Below are 15,836 nucleotides of genomic sequence, written 5' to 3' on the forward strand. Positions count from 1 at the left end.
ATCTGTCGATCACCCACACACTCCTCCCCATCCTCTCCATCTGCCCATCCCCCACACACTCCTCCCCATCCTCTCCATCTGCCCATCACCCACACACTCCTCCCCATCCTCTCCATCTGCCCATCACCCACACACTCCTCCCTACCCTCTCCATCTGTCCATCACCCACACACTCCTCCCCACCCTCTCCATCTGCCCATCACCCACACACTCCTCCCTACCCTCTCCATCTGCCCATCACCCACACACTCCTCCCTACCCTCTCCATCTGCCCATCACCCACACACTCCTCCCCACCCTCTCCATCTGTCCATCACTCACACACTCCTCCCCATCCTCTCCATCTGCCCATCACCCACACACTCCTCCCCATCCTCTCCATCTGCCCATCACCCACACACTCCTCCCTACCCTCTCCATCTGTCCATCACCCACACACTCCTCCCCTACCCTCTCCATCTGCCCATCACCCACACACTCCTCCCCACCCTCTCCATCTGCCCATCACCCACACACTCCTCCCTACCCTCTCCATCTGCCCATCACCCACACACTCCTCCCCACCCTCTCCATCTGTCCATCACTCACACACTCCTCCCCATCCTCTCCATCTGCCCATCACCCACGTTCCTCCCCACCCTCTCCATCTGTCCATTACCCACACACTCCTACCCCACACTCTCCATCTGCCCATCACCCACACACTCCTCCCCCACCCTCTCCATCTGCCCATCACACACACACCTCCCCACCCTCTCCATCTATCCATCACCTACACACTCCTCCCCACCCTCTCCATCTGTCCATCACCCACACTCCTCCCCACACTCTCCATCTGTCCATTACCCACACTCCTCCCCACCCTCTCCATCTGTCCATCACCCACACACTCCTCCCCACCCTCTCCATCTGCCCATCACAAACACTCTCCTCCCCACCCTCTCCATCTGTCCATCATCCACACACTCCTCCCCACCCTCTCCATCTGCCCATCACACACACTCCTCCCCACCCTCTCCATCTGTCCATCACCCACACACTCCTCCCCACCCTCTCCATCTGCCCATCACACACACTCCTCCCCACCCTCTCCATCTGTCCATCACCCACACACTCCTCTCCATCCTCTCCATCTGCCCATCACACACACTCCTCCCCACCCTCTCCATCTGTCCATCACCCACACACTCCTCCCCAACCTCTCCATCTGTCCATCACCCACACACCCCTCCCCACCCTCTCCATCTGTCCATCGCCCACACTCCCCCCCATCTCTCCATCTGTCCATTACCCACATTCCTCCCCACCCTCTCCATCTGCCCATCACCCACACACTCCTCCCCACCCTCTCCATCTGCCCATCACCCACACACTCCTCCCTACCCTCTCCATCTGCCCATCACCCACACACTCCTCCCCACCCTCTCCATCTGTCCATCACCCACACACTCCTCCCCACCCTCTCCATCTGTCCATCAGTCACACACTCCTCCCCTACCCTCTCCATCTGCCCATCACCCACACACCTCCCCACCTCTCCATCTGCCCCCCACACACTCCTCTCCACCCTCTCCATCTGCCCATCACCCACACACTCCTCCCCACTCTCTCCATCTGCCCATCACCCACACACTCCTCCCTACCATCTCCATCAGCCCATCACCCACACACTCTTCCCCACCCTCTCCATCTGCCCATCACCCACACACTCCTCCCCACCCTCTCCATCTGCCCATCACCCACACACTCCTCCCCACCCTCTCCATCTGCCCATCACCCACACACTCTTCCCCACCCTCTCCATCTGCCCATCACCCACACACTCCTCCCCACCCTCTCCATCTGCCCATCACCCACACACTCCTCCCCACCCTCTCCATCTGCCCATCACCCACACACTCCTCCCCACCCTCTCCATCTGCCCATCACCCATACACTCCTCCTCCCACTCTCCATCTTCCCATCCCCCACACTCCTCCCCACCCTCTCCATCTGCCCATCCCACACACTCCTCCCCACCCTCTCCATCTGCCCATCACCCATACACTCCTCCTCCCACTCTCCATCTTCCCATCCCCCACACACTCCTCCCCACCCTCTCCATCTGCCCATCACTCACACACTCCTCCCCACCCTCTCCATCTGCCCATCACCCTCACACACCTCCCCACCCTCTCCATCTGCCCATCACCCTCACACTCCTCCCCATCCTCTCCATCTGCCCATCACCCACACACTCCTCCCCAACCCTCTCCATCTGCCCATCACTCACACACTCCTCCCCACCCTCTCCATCTGTCCATCACCCACACACTGCTCCCCATCCTCTCCATCTGCCCATCTCCCACACACTCCTCACCACCCTCTCCATCTGCCCATCACCCACACACTCCTCCCCACCCTCTCCATCTGCCCATCTCCCACACACTGCTCCCCACTCTCTCCATCTGACCATCACCCACACACTCCTCCCCATCCTCTCCACCTGCCCATCACCCACACACTCCTCCCCACTCTCTCCATCTGCCCATCACCCACACACTCCTCCCCACCCTCTCCATCTGCCCATCACCCACACACTCCTCCCCACCATCTCCATCTGCCCATCACCCACACACTCCTCCCACCCTCTCCATCTGCCCATCACCCACACACTCCTCCCCACCCTCTCCATCTGCCCATCACCCACACACTCCACCCCACCCTCTCCATCTGTCCATCACCCACTCACTCCTCCCCACCCTCTCCATCTGCCCATCACCCTCACACTCCTCCCCACTCTCTCCATCTGCCCATCACCCACACACTCCTCCCCACCCTCTCCATCTGCCCATCACCCACACACTCCACCCCACCCTCTCCATCTGTCCATCACCCACTCACTCCTCCCCACCCTCTCCATATGCCCATCACCCACACACTCCTCCCCACCCTCTCCATCTGCCCATCACCCACACACTCCTCCCCACCCTCTCCATCTGCCCATCACCCATACACTCCTCCTCCCACTCTCCATCTGCCCATCCCCCACACACTCCTCCCCACCCTCTCCATCTGCCCATCACCCACACACTCCTCCCCACCCTCTCCATCTGCCCATCACCCATACACTCCTCCTCCCACTCTCCATCTTCCCATCCTCCACACTCCTCCCCACCCTCTCCATCTGCCCATACCCCACACTCCTCCCCACCCTCTCCATCTGCCCATCCCCCACACACTCCTCCCCACCCTCTCCATCTGCCCATCCCCCACACACTCCTCCCCAACCCTCTCCGTGCCCATCACTCACACACTCCTCCCCACTCTCTCCATCTGCCCATCACCCACACACTCCTCCCCACCCTCTCCATCTGCCCATCACCCACTCACTCCTCCCCACCCTCTCCATCTGTCCATCACTCACACACTCCTCCCCATCCTCTCCATCTGCCCATCACCCACACACTCCTCCCCACCATCTCCATCAGCCCATCACCCACACACTCCTCCCCACCCTCTCCATCTGCCCATCACCCACACACTCCTCCCCACCCTCTCCATCTGTCCATCACCCACACACTCCTCCCTACCCTCTCCATCTGTCCATCACCCACACACTCCTCCCCACCATCTCCATCAGCCCATCACCCACACACTCCTCCCCACCCTCTCCATCTCCCCATCCCCCACACAGTCCTCTCCATCTGCCCATCACCCTCACACACCTCCCCACCCTCTCCATCTGCCCATCACCCTCACACTCCTCCCCATCCTCTCCATCTGCCCATCACCCACACACTCCTCCCCATCCTCTCCATCTGCCCATCACCCTCACACACTCCTCCCCATCCTCTCCATCTGTCCATCACCCACACACTCCTCCCCACCCTCTCCATCTGTCCATCACCCACACACTCCTCCCCACCCTCTCCTTCTGTCCATCACCCACACACTCCTCCCCACCCTCTCCATCTGTCCATCCCCCACACACTCCTCCCCACCCTCTCCATCTGTCCATCACCCACACACTCCTCCCCACCCTCTCCATCTGTCCATCACCCACACACTCCTCCCCACCCTCTCCATCTGCCCATCACCCACACACTCCTCCCCACCCTCTCCATCTGTCCATCACCCACACACTCCTCCCCACCCTCTCCATCTGCCCATCACCCACACACTCCTCCCCACCCTCCATCTGTCCATCACCCACACACTCCTCCCCACTCTCTCCATCTGCCCATCACCCACACACACCTCCCCACCTCCCTCCCTTTACTCCGGGCTCCACTTTCTCTTTCTGCCAGATTCCAAAATCTTCAGCCGTTTGTCACTGACACCTCTCACCTCCCAGTTTCTGTTTCATTTCCATGCTCCACCCCTCCCTCATCTACCTGCCAGCTCTGTCTCCATCCTTCTCTCCACCATCCTGAACAGTTCATCTTCACTCTGACTTTCAGTCCAGATGAAGGGCCCTGAGCCAAATTGTCACCTTCCATTTCCCTCCATAGATTTTATCTGACACACTGGGAGTCTCCAGCACTATGTGTTACCACCACTACATGTCCCATTTTCCCAAATTTCACCTTTACTTCCCTCTCCCAGTCAGTACCACCCTCACGTGTCCCAGTTACCCTGTCAGTCCCAGTGGACTTTAGCACCCGGAGGAGCCGGGGGGCTCAGGACCCGCCGTCCGCGGCTGCTGCTGAATCCGCAGTGTTTCTGTTCCGTTGACGGATGCGGAGAATGGGTTAAAATTAATGGATCGATAATTCTCACATCGTGTTTATTTCACTCTCCGCACATTTATATTTACACTGACTTAGTCCTGACTGCGGTCCCGGGACCCGACCTGTTTACAGACCCAGAGCAGAACCGGAGCAGATTCTCAGCCACTGGTTTTCATTCCAAATCCAGAAATGAGGATAAAGTTTTCCTGTGAATTTATTCCCAGTGAAGGTGTGGAGATGGGACTTGGTCTTCGCGTTGTAAAATGAAGCTGTCCTGGACTCATAACTGAGATAAACTCCCACCCTCCCGGGGATGGGACCGGCAGGGAGACGGGACGCAGGGGAGGTGAGAAACCACATCTCGTCATCAAACCGCGGGATAGTCCAGAATCCGGTCTCTGGACTCAGTGTGGCCAATCCCTTCCTCTCCACAGACTCTCAAGCGACTCCCAGACTCCAGCGCCGATTCCTCGACACCTCCACCTCCCAGTAATGTCTCCCCGATGTGAAATTTCCAATCCCAGCACACATTCCCAGTCTGTGAACCTCTTCCCGATGTCAGGCAGATTCCTCCGGGTCCCGGTCAGTCTCACACTCTTCTGATCCTCAGACACCTCAAACCACAGACTCGCCGTTTCCACATCCAGGGTGACAGAGTCTGGGGGGAGAAGCAGAGAATTAGAGAGTCCCCGGGACCGGGGGAGACTGGGTTATGTAGTGGATAACACAATACTGATACATCTCAGGGTGTTCTGGAGTTCAGAGTTCAATTGTGACGCCATCTGTAAGGAATTTGTACGGTCTCCCCCTTTTGCATTTCCTCTGGGTGCTCTCGATTCATCCCTCAGATTGGGAGAAGCGGAAAAAATGGGCTGAAAAGTGTCAGCTGGAATTTAATGCAGACAAGTGTGAGCTGTTGCTCTTCGGTAGGACCCCAGTGTCGGTCTTTCACAGTGAATGGTCGGGCACTGAGGACTCTGTTCTCCAGCAGATCTGGGAACACAGGTCCAGAATACACCGAAAGTGGTGTTACAGGTAGACAACGTCCTGAAGAAAGCTTTTCTCTAGCCTTCATAAATCAAAGTATTGAGTACAGGAGATGGATGTCATGTTGAAGTTGTATGAGATGTTGGTGAGGCCTAATTTGGAATATTTTGTGCAGGTTCGGTCACCTACCTACAGGAAGGATGTAAACAAGTTTGAAAGAGCACGGAGAAGATTTCCAGGGATGTTGCTGGGACTGGAGGACCTGAGTCATGAGGAAAGATTGAATAGTTTAGGACTTTATTCCTGTAACATAGAAGACTGAGGGGAGATTTGATAGAGGTATACAAAATTATGAGGGGTATAGATAGGGTAAATGCAAGCAGGCTTTTTCCACAGAGGCTGGGTGGGATTACAACCAGAGGTCATGGGTTAATGGTGAAAGATGAAAAGTTTAAGGGGAACATGAGGCGAAACTGCTTCATTCTCAGGGTTGTGACAGTGTGGATCGAGCTGCCAGTGCAAGTGGTACATGCAAGCTCGATTTAAATAATTATAATAATAATTGTAGGAAAGATGTTAACAAAATAGAGAGAGAACAGAGGAGATTTACTAGAATGTTACCTGGGCTTCAGCACCTAAGTTACAGAGAAAGGTTGAACAAGTTAGGTCTTTATTCTTTGGAGCATAGAAGGTTGATAGAGGTATCTGTATTTAAAATTAGGAAGGGGATAGATAGAGTTGACGTGGATAGTGCTTTTCCATTGAGAGTAGGTGAGATGCAAAGAAGAGGACATGAGTTGAGTTAAGGGGCAAAAGTTTACGGGTAATACGAGGGGGAACTTCTTTACTCAGAGAGTGGTAGCTGTGTGGAATGAGTTTCCAGTCGAAGTGGTAGAGGCAGGTTTGATTTTGTCATTAAAAAAAAAATTTGGATAGGTATATGGACAGGAAAGGAATGGAGGGTTATGGGCTGAGAGGTAGGTGGGACTAGGTGAGAGTAAGCGTTTGGCACGGACTGGAAGGGCCGAGATGGCCTGTTTCCGTGCTGTAATTCTGATATGGTTACATGGTTAAACATTTAACGGAAGTTTGGACGGTACATGGACGGTCGGAGTTGGAGGACCATGGTCCCGGTGCAGGTCGATGGGAGCAGGTAGTTTAAATGCTTCAGTACAGACCAGGTGGGCTGAAGGGCCTGTGCTGTTAGATTCTATCACTCTGTGACACTCGTACAAAGACATAACGGTTTGTAGTTTAAATGGTCATTGTACATTGCCCCGTGATTAGGCTAGTTTTAAATAGCTGGAGTGCTGGGTGAAGCGGGTCATTGGTCTGGACAGCCTGTTTCACACTGTCTCTAAATAAATAAATACAGTTGAAGTCATAAGTTTGCAGACACTTAGGTTGAAGTCATTGAAACTCATTGTTTAACCACTCCACAGATTTCACATTAGCAAACTATAGTTTTGGCAAGACATTGAGGCCATTTACTTTGTACATGACCCGAGTAATTCAAGTGCAGGGTGGAAGTTAAAGTTGATGAAATTGATAAACTTGGCATGGGTGCATGAAGCAGCACCAATGCAGTCATTAATGTTTCTGAGGAAGATTTGGGAGCATTACTGGGGAAGGCCTGGAACATGGGCTGTTCTACGTCAACAACGAAGAGACAGGCATTACTGGGGCTCATGCAGATGCCCATGGATAGCCCTCGAGTCTGGAGAAGGTGGAGGAGTGGAAGGAAAATTGTTGAGTATGAGCACCAGTCCTTCCAGCTGGAGGGGAACTGGTTTGTTCTTTTATTGAGAAAGAAACAGAGAGCTGTAAGGCCTTCTTGATGGGGGATAGAAGTTATAACTGGACATCCATGGTGAAGATGAGGCGGTCAGTGCCAGGGAATTGAAAATTGCTGAGGAGGTTGAGGGCATGAGAAGTGTCGCGGATGTAGGGGGGAAGGGACTGACTCGAGTGGGATAGAGTGGAGTCGATGTATGAGGACACGAGTTCAGTGGGGCAGGAGCAGGGTCGGACAATAGGCCAACAGTCTGTCTCGCTTTTCAGGAATTGTCCCTTTCAGTTGTACTTCACACTGAACCAGGCTCCGCGCTCCGGGTTCATTTATATTCAGACCTCTCTAATGTGTTTCTGATCCCACCCTGACGTGGAAATTGCCGCGATTCCTGCCCAGAGAACACTTGGAGCAACGTTGTTCATTCCCGAGTCTGCAGCGCCCCTAGTGGATATTCCCGGTACTGCCGGGTTCAGCAGCTCCCGAAAGTGAAAGGATCCTGAACCCGGAAGTACCGGGAGATAACATGGCTTCGAAAGGACAGGTCGAGAGTTGGACCGAGGAGGCAATTTGTCCCATCTGCCTGGATTTCTTCACCGATCCGGTGTCACTGGAGTGTGGTCACTACTTCTGCCGCTGCTGTATCACACGGTGTTGGGAAAGGGAGGAGAGAAACTCCTGCCCGGAATGTAGAGAAGTGTTTGCGGACCGCAGCCTCAGGGCCAGTCGGGCCTTAGCAAATCTGTCTGAGAAAGCTCGAAAACTAAACCTGAATCCGAAAGGGAAGGAAAGTAAACGTTACTGCGAGGAACACGAGGAAGAACTGAAGCTGTTTTGTGAGACGGACAAGACACTGATCTGCCAGATCTGTAGAGATGCGCGGGAACACAAGTCTCACAGCTTCATGCCGATTAAAGAAGCCATTGAAGTTTTCAAGGTAAAAATAACCCGCTTTCGATCGTCTTTTTGTCTAATCCAAAAGTGTCATCCTTTTGTCTAATCCATTAACTCTTTAATTCCCAGGATCGGGTTAAATCTTCCCTGGACTCTCTCACAAAAAAGAAATCGGACTTTCAGGAAATGGAGCAACAACAGAAAGAGAAGATTTCTGGAGTTCGGGTGAGGCTCCTGGGCAGAATTTCGAATATCGTTGTGTAGTTTTGTTCCCCTTAATGCAGAATAGCAGAGTGACGCAGCTCCAGTAACCTGGGTTCGATCCTAACCTCTGGTGCTCTCTGTGTGGAGTTTGCACGCTCGCTCCGTAACCAGTACCTTCCTTTAGCCAACATTCCATGGTCGAACGGTAAATTGGCTACTGTAATTAACCCCGTGAAGGGGTATTGTATGTGAATCAGGTGGGTCAGTGAGGAAGACTGGGTTTCAGGGAAATATGATTGAATATCTGGGAACCACTCACTCACTGCCTGTTATGCCACTGGAGTTTGGGACAGCAATGAAGGTCGTCCATCTCCGGCAGTGTTCATGTCTTCATTCAACATGTCAGTAGCTACTTCTCAGTTTTCACTACTGTCAGTCAGGCAGGTCCTGAGTGGAGACTCGGGAATAACATGGCACTCAGATGTAGAAAGACTCTTCATTGTTTCTGTAACAGTTTTGTTTTACCAGTCAGTATTGTTAGCCCTGAGCTGAACCCATGAACCTGGAGGACCAGTGGACCACTCTTACTCTGGCCTCTAACCTTTGACCTTTTTGGCATGGGTGACCCCACCAAGAGTCAAAGCATAAAGCCCACATTCCAGCCAACAGTTCTTTGGGTCATTGAGGCACACAAGCCTCCAAACCCAACGGCAAGGTTATGGTCCTCTTGGATGATAGTGGGCTGGACAGACCCTTCCATATCATAAGGAAATACATCAGGGCCAGATAATAAACCAGCCTCTCCTTTCATTCGACAGGAACAGTCACAAAGCTTTCAGTCCCAGATCACATCCCAGTTTGATGAACTGCGACAGATTATCACCGAGAAAGAGCAGCGTGCACTCCGAGATCTCAGGGAAGAGGAGGAGAGGATTCTGAATCCAATGGAGAAAAATCTTCGAGAGATTCAAGAGAATTTAAATTCTATTCAGGAGGAAATCTCTGAGTTACAGACACGGATGGGTCAACAAGAAAATATCACATTCCTCATGGTGAGAAATTTCAGTTTGGTTCTTTAAAAGTGCACAGTCACAAAATGATACATTTTAAATCAGTGTGTTATTTACAAATACTGTAATTCTAAACTGATTTAAACCTAGCAGATATTGTGACTGTTCAGGACTGTTGTTATTGTCCCAAACGAGCCTCCCACAACATCTGTACATCACAGGACAGTCTGCAACCTTCTCGGGAATGATTTTCTCTGATCAGAGCACTGAGCTGGGGGTCATTTCGGTGATTCCTAATATAATATCCCCTGATACTCAGAGTAACAACCTATTACAGTCAGAGGCTGTGAGGGTGTCTGGTGTGGTGGGTGTGAGGGTCTGTCTGCCGATCAGTGGGAACTGAGGTTGACTACCAGAGTGTGATCCACACATCAGATTTACCATCAATATCTGGTTTGTTTCAGGTTCATTGTTTTGGAGAATTTTGTACCATCTGTTTTGTTTTTCAGATATATTTTTTTTGGATTATATCCCATTTTCCATCAAAGACAGGTCTTTCAGCCCTTCTTCTCCTATCAATTTCCCTACTTCACAAGCAACCTCCCACACATTCACCACACAGAGCCACAGTGCCTCGAACTCCATGGTCCCTCATGTGTTTATGCAGCTTCCCCATTAAATTCAATTATTATTAAAGGATTGGACACGCTAGCGGCAGGAAACATGTTCCCAATGTTGGGGGGAGTCCAGAACCATAGGCCACAGTTTAAGAATAAGGGGTAGGCTATTTAGAACGGAGTTGAGGAAAAACCTTTTCACCCAGAGAGTTGTGGATCTGTGGAATGCTCTGCCTCAGAAGGCAGTGGAGACCAATTCTCTGGATGCTTACCAGGAAGAGTTGGATAGAGCTATTAAAGATAGCAGAGTCCAGGGATATGGGGAGAAGGCCGGTACGGGGTACTGATTGTGGAAGAGTGGCCATGATCACAGAGAATGGTGGTGCTGGCTTGAAGGGCTGAATGGCCTACTGCTGCATTTATTGTCTATTGTCAATCTCTGCTGTTCCACTTCAGCCACTCCTGTGGCAGTGAGTTCCACGTTCTCTTCACTAGTTTCTTGTGGCATTTATTAATGGCCAACTGATGTTTCATCTTTGACTTTTGGTCTCTGCCCGAGCAGAAATATCTTTCCCAGGGCTGAAATGGCTGCTTGTGGCACAGGTTTAAGGTGCTTGGGAGTAGGTACAGAGGAGATGTCAGGGGTAAGTTTTTTACGCAGAGCGTGGTGAGTGCGTGGAATGGGCTGCCGGCAACGGTGGTGGAGGCGGATACGATAGGGTCTTTTAAGAGACTTTTAGATAGATACATGGAGCTTAGAAAAATAGAGAGCTATGGGTAACCCTAGTAATTTCTAAGGTAGGGACATGTTCAGTAGAATTTTGTGGGCTGAAGGGCCTGTATTTTGCTGTAGGTTTTCTATGTTTCCTTCACCATGTGTGTTAGTGGGAGTAAGTGGGGATTTTCAACAGTTTGTAATAACTTGTCTCAGATTCCTGCTGTTCAGATGCCGACAGTCAGTCTCAGTCAGTTGAGATCTGTGTTTTATTTATTTCAGGAGGAAGCTCATCGGAAGAGGAGGTAGGACATGGTCTTTACTGAAACTCTGGATGGATTTGTAAAATAGTTCACATATCACTGATGCTCAGTTTATAACCAGCTGTATGATATTTACAGGATTAGTGAGGAAGACCAGACATTGTCTGTGACAGATGGTGCCCTACTGGCTGAAAAATTCTATCACCCCTATTTGCGGATAGTGTCGGAAAAAATGTTTGACGGCATTAAACAAGGTAAAACATACAGTTTCATTTGTCCTTGTTTATGAGACACAATTTCAATGGTTCAAATTTTTTGTCAGAGAAATGTATACAGTACACATTCTGATCTGCTTTTTCTTCGCAAACATCTACAAAAACAGAGGAGTGCCCAAAGAATGAATGACAGTTAAATGTTAGAACCCCTAAATTCCCTCCTGCACGTAAGCACCAGCGAGCAACAATCCCACTCCCCCCACCGGCAAAAATAAAGCGCACCCGCTACCAGCACTCAAGTGTGAGCTAGCGATAGCAAAGACACAGACTTGCAGTTACCCCAAAGACTACATTGTTCACCCGATAGTTCGACACACTGCAGGCTCTCTCTCTCCTAATAAGGGAGAAAGAGGTGACTCCATTTTTCCAGCCATAAGAAGAGATAACAAACAAATTGCTAGATTACGATATTAAAAGTCTGTTATGTCGCCTTTTCTGAGCTCTGTGCCTGGAGATCACAAAGATCCCTGTTCCCAGAAACCCAGCAGATGTTTCAACTCCCCCAACGACACACGGGTCTCCTGTGATGACATCGACCCTAGATTCACCCGTCTCCAGTCGCTTGGGATCCTAGGCTTATGAAAACATGCCGAGATTGTGGGCTGAGACTTCAGTATGCCAAATAGCAGCCGATTGTGGAACCCTGAGAGCGGGCCCCATCTCGCAAAGAACCGTAGTCAGCGCGTAACTCCAGGTCAGGGTCTTCAAAAGAACCCTGAAAGGGAAAAATAGAGATACTAAAAATGGAAATAGACCTGTTTCCAAAGATGCAAGCAAAGGAGTTGCGGTTAGGAGTCATAATAACTTCACTCTGCCTCCTTGATATAATTAGACACAAAATATGGCTGTATTAATAGAGCTGAAGGGGAACTAGAGACAATAAGACATAGGAACAGAATTAGTCTATTTGGCCCATCTTAGAACCTCCTTTGAACCGTGTCCAATGCCATCACATCTTTTCTCAGATCAGGAGCCCAAAACTGTTCATAGTACTCAAGGTGAAGCCTCACCAGAGCCTTATAAAGCCTCAGCAACACATCCCTGCTCTTGTATTCTAGACCTCGTGAATCAAATGCTAACATTGCATTTTCCTTCCTCACCACTGACTCAACCTGCAAGTTAACCTTTAGGTTGTTCTGCACAAGGACTGCCAAGTCCCCTTGCATCTCAGATTTTTGAATTTTCTCTCCACCTGGAATACAGTTTGCAGATTTATTTCTACCACCAAAGTGCATGACCATGCTTTTTCCAATATTGTATCTCATTTGCTCCTTTCTTGCCCATTCTCGTCATCTGTCTAAATCAATCTGCAGCCTACCTATTTCCTCAACACTGCCTTTCCTTCCTCTAATCTTATATATTTTATTTAATTTTTTAAAGAAGGAATACAATGACTCATTTAATACAACAATTAATACATATTGAAAAATTAGTTCAAATGTATTAATAAGTCCAAGGGAAAAAAAGAACCCCTATCCCAACACCATCTCCCTGCATCTGAGAAAAGGAGGGAGAAAAAGAACATAAAAGACAGAGGAAAGAAAGGAGAGAAGAAGAAAGAAAGAAGAGAAAATAAAGAAAAAGAAGAGTCAGCATCCAGCTGTCAGTCAGTTCAAAATACAATTAAAGAAACTAGCTTATAATAAGGGATATATTAATTAAAAAAAAATTAAAATAAATAGATTAAATAATCTGGGCATTTAAGTAATCCAAATATGGTTGCCAAATCTCAATGAACATAGTGTATCCTTAGGAATCTTAGGGTATAAGGGTATACAAGGGTATACCCTTATATCTAAGGGTATAAGTAATCTTCTCAAGGGGTGTATACAACTTTGCATTTCTTAACGATCAATATGTACAAGGGAATTGGATTTCCATGTTACCGCTATGCATTTCCTGGCCACTGACAGAGCAATTTTAATAAATTTGGATTTTTTCCTGGGGAGGTTAACTTACAAAACTGCTAAGTTCCCCAGAAGAATGAATTCTGGGTCTAGAGAGAAATCCATCCCCAGAATCTTTCCCAGTGCCTCCCCCAGATCTGTCCAAAAAGACTTCAGTTTCGTACACAGCCAGGTGGAATGCACAAAGGTACCAACATCTATGCCACACCTGAAACACTGCCCAGATGCCCAAATTACAATGTCCAAATCCGACTCCCATCTCCCTCGATCTGTATATACTAAGCTTTGGGCATTGATCCTGGATTAAAGAATGCATATCAGAAATAAATTTAGTTGTATTTCCCTTTCGAATTAGAATCTCCATGTCTGAGCACCTTGGTAGGGCCAGTGATGGACCCAAACAGACCCTCAAAAAAGATCGTAATTGGAGATAGCAGCAGAATGTGTTATTAGTAAATTACATTTATGTTTAAATCCCTCAAGAGACATAAATTGCTTCTGCTGATTATAACAACCTCCAATGTGCCTGATACCATGTTGATAACAGGTGACTAGAAATTTACTACCCAGAGTCATGGGTGTTAATCTGTTCTGAGATAGAGGCGTCTTTGAGGATATTCCTTTTTTTAGACCCATAAATTGTTTAATTTTTCCCAGATATAAATTACATGTCTCAGTAGGGGATTGTTTGTTTTCTTTTTAATTAATTTGGAGTCCCATTTATATATACTGCCATTTCTTCTCCTACCATATGTAAGCCAATTGTAACCCAAGAAGGAATAGCTGTCTCACCAAAAAAAAAGCAATAAATCGTGCTTGTGCAGCTAAATAATATTTTTTAAAATCTGTTAAATTTTAACCCTCCCAATTTATAGTCCCAGGTCATTTTTTCCATGGAGACTTTAGATGTTTTACCCGACCATAAAAATAGACAAATATGTCCATTGAGAATCTTAAAGAAATTTTGGGTAATGGGATAGGTAAAGACTGAAAAAAATACTGAAGTCTTGGCATTAGCCTCATTTTTATACAGTTTACCCTGCCCATCAGTGTGACGGGAAGGTTTATCCACCTACGTAAGTCCTCCTTGACATTCTGCAGCAAGGGGAGATAATTAAGTTTATAAAAGTCATCCAAATTACGATTAAACTTAATCCCCAGATATTTCATGTTGAATTTAACCCATCTAAACTGAGTGCCATGTTGATATTGGGCATAGTCTCCTCTACCTAAAGGTAAAATTTCCCTTTTATTCCAATTTATTTTATATCCCGGGACTATACCATAATTATGTAGCATGGCCCTAAGTCTTACCGGGTCAGCCAAATATACTAAAATGTCATCAACAAATAAATTAATTTTATATTCTTCCTGGGCCACTTTAAACCCCTTTATGTCTGGATCCTGTCTAACAGCCTCAGCCAATGGCTGTATTGCCAGAACAACCAGAGCTGGAGATAGTGGGCAACCTTGTCTACTAGATCTATGTGGAGAGAAAACTGGTAAAATCTGACCAGTTTGTAATTATTTTGGCCTTAGACTGATGGTAAAGTGCTCTTATCCAATTTATGAATATTTGACCTTGACCAAATTTTTCCATTGTTTTAAATAAAAAATCCCATTCAAGACTATCAAAGGCCTTTTCAACATATAAAGCCACTGCTACAGTTGGGCCCACCTTTGTCTTAGCTAAATGTAATATAGTCAATTGTCTGCCAATATTATCAGATAATTGTCCATTTTTAATAAATCCTGTTTGATCGGATTTAATCAATTTTGGCAGATATCGAGCTAATCTATTAGCCAATGCCTTTGCTATAATTTTATAGTCCGCATTTAAGTGAGATAGGCCTTTAAGATGCTGGTTTTAGCGGATCCTTATCCTTCTTAAGAATTGACGTAAAAGGATTCTGGTAGAGTATGGGTCTCCTCAGCCTGATCAGGACCGTCATCAAAAAGGGCATTAATTGATCCTTAAATTCTCTATAAAATTCGGGGGAAAACCATCATCTCCCGGTGATTTATTAGCCTGTAATAAGCCTAGGGCTCTTCTAATTTCAAGCCTAGAAAAGATCAATTCTTCCTGATCTTGTTGACTCAATTTGGAAAGTTGTAAATTAGACAAGAAATCATCAATTTTCAGGGAGTCACCCATTGATTCTGATTTATAGAGTTCCAAATAGAACTGCTTAAAAGTATCATTTATTTCTTTTGGCTTATATGAAATTTTACCTTCCCCTGTTTGAATCGCATTTATTGTTCTGGATGTTTCTTCCACCCTCAATTCCCAAGATAGTACTTTATGGGTTCTCTAATTCATAATATTGTTGTTTTGATTTTAGTATCATTTTTTCTATTCTATAGGTTTGTTTTGTGTTATACTCATTTTAATTTATTATTTTTTTAATAATTTTCCTTAGTTGTTGAATTCTGACAATCTTTTTCTAATTGTGTTATTTCTTT

General features: G+C 47.9%; 1 protein-coding gene across 1 annotated transcript in view; it reads left to right on the top strand.

Moving 5' to 3' along the window:
* Positions 1-7,988: 7,988 nt before the first annotated feature.
* LOC132394718 (zinc-binding protein A33-like) overlaps positions 7,989-15,836 on the top strand; it is a 31,089-nt gene continuing 23,241 nt past the window's right edge. The window contains exons 1-5 of the mRNA XM_059971102.1: positions 7,989-8,425; positions 8,512-8,607; positions 9,405-9,638; positions 11,211-11,233; positions 11,330-11,445. Of these exons, the coding sequence (XP_059827085.1) occupies positions 8,015-8,425; positions 8,512-8,607; positions 9,405-9,638; positions 11,211-11,233; positions 11,330-11,445 (880 nt within the window). The 5' untranslated portion in view covers positions 7,989-8,014. The remainder of the gene's footprint in view (positions 8,426-8,511; positions 8,608-9,404; positions 9,639-11,210; positions 11,234-11,329; positions 11,446-15,836) is intronic.

This window comes from Hypanus sabinus, chromosome 5 (genome assembly GCF_030144855.1).
Source record: "Hypanus sabinus isolate sHypSab1 chromosome 5, sHypSab1.hap1, whole genome shotgun sequence".
NCBI classification, from domain to species: domain Eukaryota; kingdom Metazoa; phylum Chordata; class Chondrichthyes; order Myliobatiformes; family Dasyatidae; genus Hypanus; species Hypanus sabinus.